Raw genomic sequence first — 12651 nt, 5'->3', positions numbered from 1 at the left:
CCGCGACAAACCGAGATCTCTTGAGAAATCCCTACGATCGGTGGTGCCTTTTCCTCACCGAAATGACCGGTGCCGGTGGGCCGGTGCCTTCCTTCCACACCCGTCCTGGCATGTCTCCCGCGTGCTGGGCCGAAAACTGCCCCAACAGCGGGCCGACCTGGGAATGCCCGATGTGCCCTCCTTACATGATGACCACCAAATAACGGCAGTCAGCGGCGCGCCTGTAGGCCGCAGTTATCATCAGCATGCCCCGCTGAGCCCGTGTGCACACGTATACTATGCTTCAGCACACACATACGCCTCTGTATGAGGACGGCTGGCCACTTCGTGCCGCCTGGTGTGCACAGCATGCGTTGCGCGCCGCTCAGTAATATCAGACTTGAGAACAAGGTGAGGCTTTATTCATACAGATTGACTCGCACAGTCACGGCCTTGGATGGCTGCTGTTTACACGAAAGTGATGTTCGAAGTCTGCCTGTCACTAAGGAAGTGAACCTATCAGCTGCACGAGAGCAACGACCTGACTTGGCCAGGTTTCGCAGCAAGCACGTGCGTTGATAACCGCGGAGCAGTTGGCAACTCTCTTGCCGTCCGTCTGGGCGCCTCTCAAAGCTCGATTTATGGGCTGGAACGGACGCGAGCCTAGTTGTCTGCAGTGGGAGGCTCGTACTTCAGGTTGAAGTTGAAGGACAGGCACCCGAGTAGCGTGGCGGGCGCCGACTTGGAGAACAGCGTTACGTTGCCGTGGTAGCCTCCCTGAAATGCGTCAGCGGGCGGGTTTGATGTGGAACGACGAAACAAAACGCGACCACCTTACTTTGACAGGAGTTTCTAGCAAGCTCTTTCTCTCCATTACCTCCGAGCAAGCCTGGCGCGATAGCAGCCAAGCATCTCGTGCCCGCAATTCTTCTGTCCCATGCAGGACCCCCGTCAGCAGAAGCAGCCGATGGAACGAAGCCCAACTCCACAGCCCACGCCAGTCCTGGAGGTCACGTACCGCGATGATCTTGTCGATGGCCTCTCCGAGGTCTGGCAGAGTGATCTTAAAGCCGTCAGACTGGTAATGTCCGGCCTTCAACACGCAGCCGCACGGTATGTCGGGTGGGAACAGCGGACAGAATACGTCCGGAAACTTGGTGATGTAGTCGCACATGTCCACGTCACTGCAACACAGAGTTTGGGTCTGCATGTGCGGGTGCATTTTTCGTATTTAGTGAACTGGCATTGGCCTGAGCATTAAACGGCGTCCCTCATAGGCTACAAGGCGTGATAGCCGACCAGCAAACCGCCAGTTATGAAGCAGAAGATGAATTGGTTTTGTTTGGCCATCAGCGGTATGTGCTCGAAGCCAGCGAGTTTGGTTTGTGACGGACCTCACGATCAGCGATGTGTGCTTGGAGCCAGCGAGTTTGGTTTGTGACGGGCCTCACGATCAGCGATGTGTGCTTGAAGCCAGCGAGTTTGGTTTGTGACGGGCCTCACGATCAGCGCTGTGTGCTTGAAGCCAGCGAGTTTGGTTTGTGACGGGCCTCACGATCAGCGCTGTGTGCTTGAAGCCAGTGAGTTTGGTTTGTGACGGGCCTCACGATCAGCGATGTGTGCTTGAAACCAGTGAGTTTGGTTTGTGACGGGCCTCACGATCAGCGCTGTGTGCTTGAAGCCAGTGAGTTTGGTTTGTGACGGGCCTCACGATCAGCGATGTGTGCTTGAAGCCAGTGAGTTTGGTTTGTGACGGGCCCCACGATCAGCGCTGTGTGCTTGAAGCCAGTGAGTTTGGTTTGTGACGGGCCTCACGATCAGCGATGTGTGCTTGAAGCCAGTGAGTTTGGTTTGTGACGGGCCTCACGATCAGCGCTGTGTGCTTGAAGCCAGTGAAGTCACATCGGAAGATTGCACAATGGGAGCTAATTTAAGCGCGCCTGAGTGCAGTATTCCCTGCTGATTGTCAACGACCAGATACCCGTTGTGTCTGGGGTCGTTCCAGCTCTGCGCCAAGTTGTGCTCCAACTCTAAAACGTCTCTGGGGAAGGAAGCTGTTGCTGGCGGGACGCCTCAAACACAAGTACCCGCGTCCTCCGAGACAGCAGCGAAAGCCCAAACCGGCTGTTCTTTTACCAGACACAAAAATCCCCAGAAATGACCAGACCTTTGCGAAGAGTCTTTGTGTCAGATGACCAGGACAGCTGAAGCCTTACCAGCTGCCGAGACCTTTCATGCAGGGCACCTCGATATCGTACGGATCCTCCTTGATCACTTCGACCTTGAGGATCATGTCATCGGGCCAGTCCGAGCGCAGGTCGCCCTGGAAGGCCAGGGTCATCGACCCCGGGACGATCACTGGGTCAGGCGACACTGTGGCGTCATGGAACACGGCCCCGGGTGTCAGACCTGCCGGCGGGGGACGGACGTCACAATCTGAAGTCACCGAACACCGCCCCGGGTGTCAGACCTGCCGGCAGGGGACGGACGTCACAATCTGAAGTCACCGAACACCGCCCCGGGTGTCAAACCTGCGGGCGGAGGCCAGACGTTACAATCTGGCGTCATTACCCCCCCCCCCCCCCCCCGGGCGTCAGACCCATATATATCTAATGCCATTAGATCGGTAGCACTTATGCTAAATTACAACCAGACGTGTGCAAATCGGAAGAGAGACATCGGCTGCTAAATGGTATAGACTCACAAGTAAAACAAACGAGGGTAAGCCGGGCGAGTTACGGGCAACCCAACCCAACGGTTCTCTTTTGAGAAACGCACGCGCCAATCAGCCGAGATCAACGCTTCGTTTGCTCACGTCGTACATGTCATCGTTAGCCATACCCCGCCCACTCACACATGCGGGTTTAGTTTAATGCCAAGCACAATGCCCTTCTTTGCGGACTGCACACTCTGGGTATAGCCGTTTCCACTCTGGTGGCATTATATTTCTGCGGTCAGACCTGCTGGCAGAGTTCATACACCACGATCTGACGGCATTGAACGCCGCCGCGGGCGTCACACCTGCCGACGGGGCTTCAGATAAGACGCCAGGCTCAGTCCACATGTACGCCGTCCGACCGACTGATGAAGGGAATGGTGTACAGACCCTGGTGTACAGAACCGGGTGTACAGAATCTGGTATACAGACCCTGCTGTACAGGGCCTGGTGTACAGACTTTGGTATTCAGACCCTGGTGCATAGACTCTAGTGCACAGACGCGCTGGTTGGCCATACACGCGTGGGGCACGGAAATGACGCACTAATTTCCCCGACGACATCGTTGGCCGCTTGTTCTGAATGCGTCACTGGACGTTACCGCCTGGGCCGCCTCGTCCACCACTGATTCCAGAGCTGAGCCGCCTCATCCACCACTGCTTCCAGAGCGAGCGACACGTCAATGGCCATCTCGGCTCAAGTCCTGCCACATGTGTCTGCAAGCACGCCCCCGAGCCGCCAGGACGCCGACTTACCGCAGTCTAGCGATACCCCGGCAGGCACGCCCCCGAGCCACTAGGACGCCGACTTACCGCAGTCTAGCGCTGCCCCGGCAGGCACGCCCCCTGGCCGCTAGGACGCCGGCTTATTGCAGTCTAACGGTACCCCGGCAGGCACGCCCCCTGGCCGCTAGGACGTCGACTTACCGCAGTCTAGCGATACCCCTGCAGGCACGCCCCCGAGCCGCTAGGACGCCGACTTACCGCAGTCTAGCGCTACCCCGGCAGGCACGCCCCCGGGCCCCCGGGACGCCGACTTACCGCAGTCCTTGATTTCGTTGGCGGTCGCCAACGAGGCCAGCAGCGTGACCGCGGCCAGGAGCATCATGTCGACCGCGCTGACCGGCCAGGCTCTCGGACTTGGTGGTACTGACGCTCCACCGATGCATTTATATCCGAGCCGGGGAACGGCAGCAGCTGCCGCGCGACGCTCGCACGGCCCGGGACTTTGACCAGCGGAACTCTGCTATCTCGACGGTTTTTGTTTCTCGAGCTCATTTGATGAGTTTTGAGCGCGCATGATAAGTATTCGCCGCTGATTCTGCTGCTTTGTGTAATGACTGGATAAGCTTGTATACATTGATGTCTGGTATATCGGATACGGAGCTGCTTTCACAGCAACCCTGCAGCCGTCTATCAACGCTCACGAGGGTGTGATGCTTTAAACACTCCGGTCATGTAGGTGCAGGAAAGTGTTATGTACAGGTGAGGTTTTCCCATGCGCCCTGCATAATAACAGCGTAAATCATCATTAAAGCTTTCACGGTGACATCACCACAGGAACCTGCAGGACAGCTGGCACAGGCGCTGCACAGGAAGCACAGGCGCTGCACAGGAAGCACATGAGCTGCACGGGAAACACAGGAGCTGCACAGGAAGCACAGGCGCTGCATAGGAAGCACAGGCGCTGCACAGGAAACACAGGACAGGACAGGACAGCCGGCACAGGCGCTGCACAGGAAGCATAGGCGCTGCACAAGAAACATAGGAGCCGCACAGGAAGCACAGGCGCTGCACAAGAAACACAGGAGCTGCACAGGAAACACAGGAGCTGCACAGGAGGCACAGGAGCTGCACAGGAAGCACATGAGCTGCACGGGAAACACAGGACGGGGCAGGACAGCCGGCACAAGAGCTGCCGCTGAAAGGAGACCGGTTACCCTGATCACAGCTCAGCTCCATACAGCAGAGCGCACAGGTAAGCAGTCTTCTGTGTCCTTTTTTCCCTGACGTACCTTAGATCGACTTCATCCAGCACGCTCCAAGCTCGATTCGACCACTCTCACGCACCCCACGCACACTAGGTATGGAAACGCTGGAGACCCCATTTATGAAGCGAATTCGCACATCCACCGACCGGCAGCGCGTCCGGCTATCAGTGACCTGGTATGGAACTGTGACTGTGCATAAATGGATGCACGAGTATCGTTCGCACGAAACACCAGATCTCTACGATCTCTGTGGAACAATGCATGTTACGACGATGGCTACCCTAGCTGGGGTCCATTTCGGTCGCCGCACCGACCGAAACCGGCCACGGACCGGCTCCAGTATGGAGTAGTCAGGGCGAGCGACGGCGCCTCGCAACAGGGCCGGGCTGAGGGGCAGCTCCGACGGCGGGCGGAAGCCTTCTGCCAGGCTTGTGTACGTCAGCGGCGGCACGCGGACGAGGGCGGGATCGACCCGCACTCTTCTGCCCCGCGGCAGCGCTCAGTGATGACGTCATGATGGCGGACCCGGCCTACAGTCCCCTGCCCGGCGGCGGCACTCAGTGATGACATCATGACGGTAGACCTGGCCTACAGTCCCCTGCCCGGCGGCGGCGGTCAGTGATGACGTCATGATAGTGGACCTGGCCTACAGTCCCCTACCCCGCGGCAGCACTCAGTGATGACATCATGACGGTGGACCTGGCCTACAGTCCCCTGCCCCGCGGCAGCACTCTGTGATGACGTCATGATGGTGGACCTGGCCTACACCCCCCTGCCCCGCGGCGGCACTCAGTGATGACATCATGACGGTGGACCCGGCCTACAGTCCCCTGCCCCGCGGCAGCACTCAGTGATGACGTCATAATGGTGGACCTGGCCTACAGTCCCCTGCCCCGCGGCAGCACTCAGTGATGACGTCATGATGGTGGACCTGACCTACACTCCCCTGCCCCGCAGCGGCACTCAGTGATGACGTCATGATGGTGGACCCGGCCTACAGTCCCCTGCCCGGCGGCGGCGCTCAGTGATGACGTCATGATGGTGGACCCGGCCTACAGTCGCCTGCCCGGCGGCGGCGCTCAGTGATGACGTCATGATGGTGGACCCGGCCTACAGTCCCCTGCCCGGCGGCGGCGCTCAGTGATGACGTCATGATGGTGGACCAGGCCTGTTGCACTGTTCTCACACGGCGGCTGTCACCAGCCAGCAGACGGTGCACAGGCTTGTGCTCGATTCAGTTTAGAATCAGAATCTAACCAGGAATCATGTGAAGGATGAACGAATCTTTTCCGCGAGTTAGCGTTGAAACGAGATGGGTTACAGCCATTCGGAGGTTACCATTAGTGAGCACCCACCGCCTCCACTCGTCGCTAGAAGAGCCTGCAGCCCGAGGCCAGCGGTAGGCATGCCGCCTGCCGCTGCGTATCGACCGCGAGGGGGGACGGGGACGGTGACATCCTCCACTCTACGCCACTTTCGAAGTTCTTTCGCATTTTGGACATTTTGTACTTTGAACACTATAAACTCTATGACCTTTTTGGATATTCTGTACATTGTACATTCTGTGCTTCGGAAATTGTGTGCTTTTGGACCTTGCGTACTTCGGACATATGAGCATCTCTACTCTGAGCCATTTTGGAAGTAATTTCTCATTCTGGACATTCTGTACCTTGGGCAATATGAACGCCCCCCGTCCGTATCATAGTGCCTAATGTACAGAATGTACGAGGTACAGAATAACCGAAGCCAGACTGTCCCATGTACGTTATGTTCAAGTTACAAATGCCCAGAGTGCACGTCGTCCAAAACACGCCAGGGTGTGGCGTATCACCGTTATGGACAGGCGGCGGCGTCCCAACCGCGCCGAAAGCGCGCACAGTCTACACCAGTGCGAGCACTACGCGCACGATGTCGGTGCGTCACATTGCGATAGATTTGATTCCCACACCGGAGCAAGCCGGCGCTAGGAGGGAAATGGGGCTGCCCATTACCGTAGCTCGCATTTCAATGGAACAATCTCTAGCCCGTCGCTTGTTTCGCTTGGTCGCATTTATGTGCACCATTTTCATCGGCTTTCGGCCACGTTCGCAAAGGCCAGTGTGAGTTGAAGCTTAGGTGAAGTCGTTATTTCTCGTCACCCTGAGTTATTTTAGGAGTTTAAACCGATTTTTTTTGACGAATAAGCATTGTTGTCCTGCGCCGTGTGTTTTGCTTTATGAATGATCCGCATGCTGAGTGAGATGCCAGAGATAGCATATAAATGATCCGTGAAATTTCGGCTGGCTGTTCAACAGTTTGAAGCCGTTCTCAGGGGCGGATGTAGGGACGTTAAGGTAACTATATCATGCCCTCTCCTAAGGTGGTGAATGTTGATACAAAATGACACATAGCTTGACTTTGCAGGATATTTAAAATAACTATGGTATCGTGATGTTACTGGCGTGCGCCTGAGTCCGTCCGTGCTCGCGCCGCCAGTGCTGCTGTACCTCGGTACTCCGCTGCCCCGACCGGCGGTGTACTGCCTGGGGCGCCGCCCGCAGGGGTCGGCGTCGCCTGCTCGCCTCGCGTGTTAAGACAGTTACCGTCTCACAGCGCTCGTGTCTGGTCTGAATGACGGAGGTCTGACTGAAGGGAGCGCGAGCAGATAGAACACATAAGACTTGAATACTGTCGCCATGGAAAGGTTGCGTCAGATGCTCCTTAATGTTACTGGGTGTCAGAAACTGTACCTATGCGTGCACGCGGCGCTCGTGCGCCGCCGGCGGTAGCGCGCCAGCGATTTGGCGGGAGCGCGGTTCGCATGAGGTGCGGTGTGAATGCTAGGCGCTTCGAACCTTCAAATCTTCGGCCACGGAAACATACACGGGGAAGAGATGACGTCGGTTGCTGGCGGCCGGCGGGGCCGCGTTTGACGTGCAAGGCCTCGCTGAACACGAGACGAGTGGAGCGTTGGACGCGCGCCGAGCTGCCGTGTAACGGAGGGACTAAAAGGCCGACCGAACCTGTTCACAGCCCCGTGCTCCGGGCCTATGACACTGATCGACACCAAACCTTCACTCTTCAATGTGCTGTAGTCGACATCCTATCCTACCCGGAAGATGGTGACATTGGGTCGGGTCAAAGGTCACCAAAACACCCGAAACCATAAAATTGGCTGCGGACTAAACCACCAGAATTGGTCCCACAAGCTCGTAGCATGGTGCTGTCCGCAGCAAATTTTTGTGGTTTTGGGTGCTTTTGGTGACCTTTAACCTGTCCCAAGGCCACCATATTCTTGAAAGGATAGCTTATCGACTAAGCGGCATCGAATGGTAAAAGTTAGTTGTCGACCGGTGCCACAGGCTCGGGGTACGATGCTGTTGATATATTTGGTCACCGTCCGCCTGGTGGATCTGCAGCAGCTGGCGGCCTTCTTCGGCACAGCAAGTTGACTCGCTGGGCCGAAATGCGTGCTCGTCTATGCCTTGGCCGCCTCCCTCGTCGGGAGGGGGGGGGGGGGGAGGGAGCGGTGTCGCGTCCGAGCGCGCTGAGGACGCACCAGCTGAGTATGCCCCGCTGTACCGTAGAACTCGTGCGTGAAGAGTGCTAGATATTTTCGATGTTTTGATCACTGTGACCGATTCTTGAGAATTAGATGGAAGGGGGGGGGGGGCACAGACTTACGTGCTCGCATACTGCCGGCGACATTTTGGCGAGAGTGCGGATCACGTTTGCATAGTGGTAACGCTTGTCGGCTGGATAATTTTATTCAAGAAAAAACTAGCCCAAGTTCGATTATTCTGAAAAACGAAGACCCCCTTTTGGGATATAGCTCTCCAAGCTGGCGCCTGGGCCGCGTCATGGGTCAGCCCTTGGGTCCCTCCACATTCCCAATAATGGAATGCAAGGTTGATGTACAAAGGCTGCTTGGTTGCCTGGTAGTGAGTAGGCGTCGTTACCTAAGCCAGGTGGAGGGCAGTCTGTGGGACGGGACGTGCTGCTCAGCTCATCTGTACCGCACGGCGGTGGTTACGAGAGGTCAGAGTGGCCGGGCACCGGTCAGCCAGCTGACGTCGACGTCAGGTCAGGCGGAGGGAGCCGGCTCAGGTCAGGCCGGAACGAGCTGGTGTCAGGTCAGGCGGAGGGAGCCGGCGTCAGGTCAGGCGGGGGAGCCGGCGTCAGGTCAGGCCGGAGCGAGCTGGTGTCAGGTCAGGCGGAGGGAGCCGGTGTCAGATCAGGCGGAGGGAGCCGGCTCAGGTCAGGCCGGAACGAGCTGGTGTCAGGTCAGGCGGAGGAGCCGGTGTCAGGTCAGGCGGAGGGAGCCGGCTCAGGTCAGGCGGAGGGAGCCGGCGTCAGGTCAGGCGGAGAGAGCCGGTGTCAGGTCAGGCGGAGGGAGCCGGCTCAGGTCAGGCGGAGGGAGCCGGCTCACGTCAGGCGGAGGGAGCCGGCGTCAGGTCAGGCCGGAGCGAGCCGGCTCAGGTCAGGCGGAGGGAGACGGCTCAGGTCAGGCGGAGGGAGCCGGTGTCAGGTCAAGCGGAGGGAGCCGGCACCGCATGGGTACCGACTGGTGAAGAGCTGCCAGAGCACCGCCCAGAGCGGCAATGACCATCTCCAAGCCATGGAAGGTGTCATCTAATGAGCAGAAATGATGGTAGAGCAGCTGCGGGATCTCCGTCATTGACTGCGGGATCTCCACCAATATGATAGACCAGCTGTGGGACCTCTATCAATGACTGCGGGTAGAACAGTGATGGTGGAGCAACTGCGAGATCTTCACCAACCTGCCTCAACGTCAACAGCATAGTTGTACGGCCTCATGATCATTCTCCCGATAGCGTTCAGCGTGTGTGTGTGGGGGGTGGGGGGGGGGGGGGGGAAGGGGAGTTATGCCGTAGGTGACTACATGCGGCGGCAGAGCGGCGCTGTTATTGTTTAGTCCGGAGGGTCATGCCACGACTTATTGGGAGGTGTGGCTTCGCAGTGCTCGACGCAGGACATTGTTTCAGGGTTCAGACGCCGGACGCAGGATGATGCTGACCGAGTCTCGCGTCATCGCGGGTGAGTCACAACCGAGACCCGGGCAGACGTCTGACGTTCCTCCCGCCCTGTGCAGGTCATGAGAGGTTGCGACATGACCTTGGCTTACGACCCCCCCGTCATCAACCGTCCATATCGGGACTCAACGACACGTTCAGCACCTCAGGTTATTCAGCGTCACATTCCTCCTCCCCCGCTGGTGATTGTTGTGGCGGGGAACACAGCTCTGAGACGGTAGCTCGAATCCAAGCCTGACCCGACCCAATGCAAGCGCAGGCGGACGCTCCTACAATGAAGCTAATCGACAAGTCGCCGGCGGATCGCTCGAGGTGGAAGGGGGAGAGGGGGGGGGGGCAAGCCGCCCCCAACCGCAGCACATAGTAAAGTTACGCAGGCACCTTGGTCAGATGGCCACTGCACTGCCAGCCGTGGTGCCCGCTGCCGCAGATATCACACACGATATGTTGACCCTGAACATCACCATAAGGCTGCACGGCTGCACTGGCTGCGGAACCCAAAAAGCCATTCATGAGAGTCGCTGCAGTAAACAATGTTAGAAATCATATCCGTCCCGTCCACCAGTGTCCGTCCCGATGGCTCGGGTGGCTACATGGCCTGTTCTCCAATTCACCCACCGGCGGTTGGGTGGGTATGCTTTAGGCGCCCGCTAGTTGACCTCGCCAGGTTTGGCTGCAGCTTGCGGTCATGTGATAGCGGCCGTAGCACTACGGGCCAGGTGAAGTTGGAAGGCAGGACGGACCGTGCCGAGCGTCCGCACGTTAACCTTTCACCACCCAATTCTACCGCCGACCTGAAATTGCCCGATCGAGTGGCAAACGTCGAGACTCACTGCCTAGTGTGAGCCTCTATCCCAGAAAACTGTTCATTCAAAAAGGTTCGAATTAAATCTAAAAACGATTCAAGGTAGAGAAGGAGATTAGAAACATACAAGCTAATCCGTCGCAGACCAATAGTCAGTCGAGTCCGGCTACGCCCGCATGAATACATATGGTTGAGTTTGTCACATTTCACACGCCATCCGAGCTGAGTTCACTCGGCGACCCGACGTACAACCTTGCAAGTTTTACATTCGGACTGTGAAAACGGCATTTCGCAACCAATCTCGCGTCCAAGGATAGTCACCGGGCATCGTTCCATGCATTGCAAAGTTTGTCTCAAGTCGATACACCTCTTCTATCCCTTTGGCACTTTAAGACCGTCGGTATTTCATGAAGAACCATTTAAGACGCGTTGAAGCGCTAACGGAACCGAATTCGGTCTAGTCCAGACAGCAGGGCTTGCGACAGCCCAGCACCCACATCCGTTTTGCTCCTTCTGTTTAATGGCCCTAGTCAATACGTCAGCTGTGAGCAGGAGAGTGACGCAGCTGTATCTGAGCAGCATGCGTCACCTGTCAGATGTGAGCAGGAGAGTGACGCAGCTGTATCTGGGCAGCCCGCGTCACCTGTCAGATGTCAGTAGGAGAGTGACGCAGCTGTATCTGAGCAGCATGCGTCACGTGTCAGATGTGAGTAGGAGAGCGACGCAGCTGTATCCGGGCAGCACGCGTCACCTGTCAGATGTCAGTAGGAGAGTGACGCAGCTGTATCTGAGCAGCATGCGTCACGTGTCAGATGTCAGTAGGAGAGTGACGCAGCTGTATCCGGGCAGCACGCGTCACCTGTCAGTAGGAGAGTGGCGCAGCTGTATCTGAGCAGCATGCGTCACGTGTCAGATGTCAGTAGGAGAGCGACGCAGCTGTATCCGGGCAGCACGCGTCACCTGTCAGATGTCAGTAGGAGAGTGACGCAGCTGTATCTGAGCAGCATTCGTCACGTGTCAGATGTCAGTAGGAGAGCGACGCAGCTGTATCCGGGCAGCACGCGTCACCTGTCAGATGTCAGTAGGAGAGCGACGCAGCTGTATCCGGGCAGCACGCATCACTTGTCAGATGTCAGTAGGCGAGTGACGCAGCTGTATCTGAGCAGCATGCGTCACGTGTCAGATGTAAGGAGGGGGTGACGCAGCTGTATCTGGGCAGCACGCGCCACCAGAGCCTCGCGGCGAGCTATCTGTGTGAGGGGCATCGCTTGGCACATCTGCGTCGACTCTCAGGGGACGGCATCAGCTGCCCAACTGCCGAGGCTCGATGCAAGCTCCGTCTACCTCATGAACCATTATTGTTCAGCACAGTATCTCATCGATGCAAACATAAGACGCTGGTATCTAAAACCGATCGCCTTAATCAGCACCGTGTGTATTCAAACTGCTTTATGACACGCACAAACGTGCATAACAGCAACTGCTGACAAGCAACAACCACCACCAAGTTCAACCTAGCATTACCAATATCAAGGATGGCGCCAGGGTGGCCTGCACGTCACATCACTTCACCTACAAGCTTGCACAAACTCACTCAATAAAATTCAGTAGGTGTCCGACGCTCACAACCTCTATATTCACAACAGCCTGCAGCTCATAATGTTTCCATACACAACATGCCACCTACAACATATTGAATATATAACATCTCATCGCCCGCCGTTAATGACACTTCATGACGTCATCACGTAGCCGACTGCAGCTTCAGACAGCCCACATTGAAGCCGTCGCCCTTACAGCCGCCAACCCTCGACAGGAGCTCCACCTTCTTCCGGTTGCACTTGGACGTCTGCAGCTCATAGAGGGTGCACAGGTTAAGCAGCACCGTCTCCTGCAAGAGCTCGGGACGGGAGAAAACGGCCGTCTCCAGCATGGTCACGGCGTCTGCCAGCCGGCCTTGGTACAGCAGGCACACCGACAGGTTGGTCAGCACCTGCAGGAACCACACCAATGTCAGGCAGCCGGCCCTAGTACACCAGCCGCATCACCGGGTCGAATAATACCTGCATCAGCGCACAACCGCACACTTCATAAAGGAGAACCCGCTCAGGCAGGTGTTTACAGGGAA

At 57.2% G+C, this 12651-nt stretch overlaps 3 protein-coding genes across 5 annotated transcripts in view; all 3 read right to left on the bottom strand.

The window, feature by feature from the left end:
* The window catches only part of CSN8 (COP9 signalosome subunit 8), a 70514-nt gene that overhangs the window by 16891 nt on the left and 40972 nt on the right, over positions 1–12651 (bottom strand). The window lies entirely within an intron of this gene.
* LOC119098490 (ganglioside GM2 activator) lies at positions 403–3809 on the bottom strand. The gene is made up of 4 exons (XM_037221421.1): positions 3736–3809; positions 2196–2388; positions 998–1163; positions 403–756 (listed from the first exon to the last, which is right to left on the bottom strand). The coding sequence occupies exons 1-4, from the start codon at positions 3800–3802 to the stop codon at positions 643–645; spliced, it is 540 nt and encodes a 179-aa protein (XP_037077316.1). The 5' UTR covers positions 3803–3809; the 3' UTR covers positions 403–642.
* The window catches only part of LOC119098487 (trafficking protein particle complex subunit 12), a 12395-nt gene continuing 11670 nt past the window's right edge, over positions 11927–12651 (bottom strand). For all 3 annotated transcript variants that reach the window (XM_037221411.1, XM_037221412.1, XM_037221410.1), the window contains one exon: positions 11927–12516. In XM_037221411.1, the coding sequence (XP_037077306.1) occupies positions 12268–12516 (249 nt within the window). In that variant the 3' untranslated portion in view covers positions 11927–12267. The remainder of the gene's footprint in view (positions 12517–12651) is intronic.

The sequence above is a fragment of the Pollicipes pollicipes genome, unplaced genomic scaffold (assembly GCF_011947565.3).
Source record: "Pollicipes pollicipes isolate AB1234 unplaced genomic scaffold, Ppol_2.1 Scaffold_4740;HRSCAF=5597_pilon_pilon_pilon, whole genome shotgun sequence".
Lineage (NCBI taxonomy): Eukaryota > Metazoa > Arthropoda > Thecostraca > Pollicipedomorpha > Pollicipedidae > Pollicipes > Pollicipes pollicipes.
Note: the sequence above shows the minus strand (reverse complement) of the source record. Positions and strands in the feature narration are given on the sequence as shown.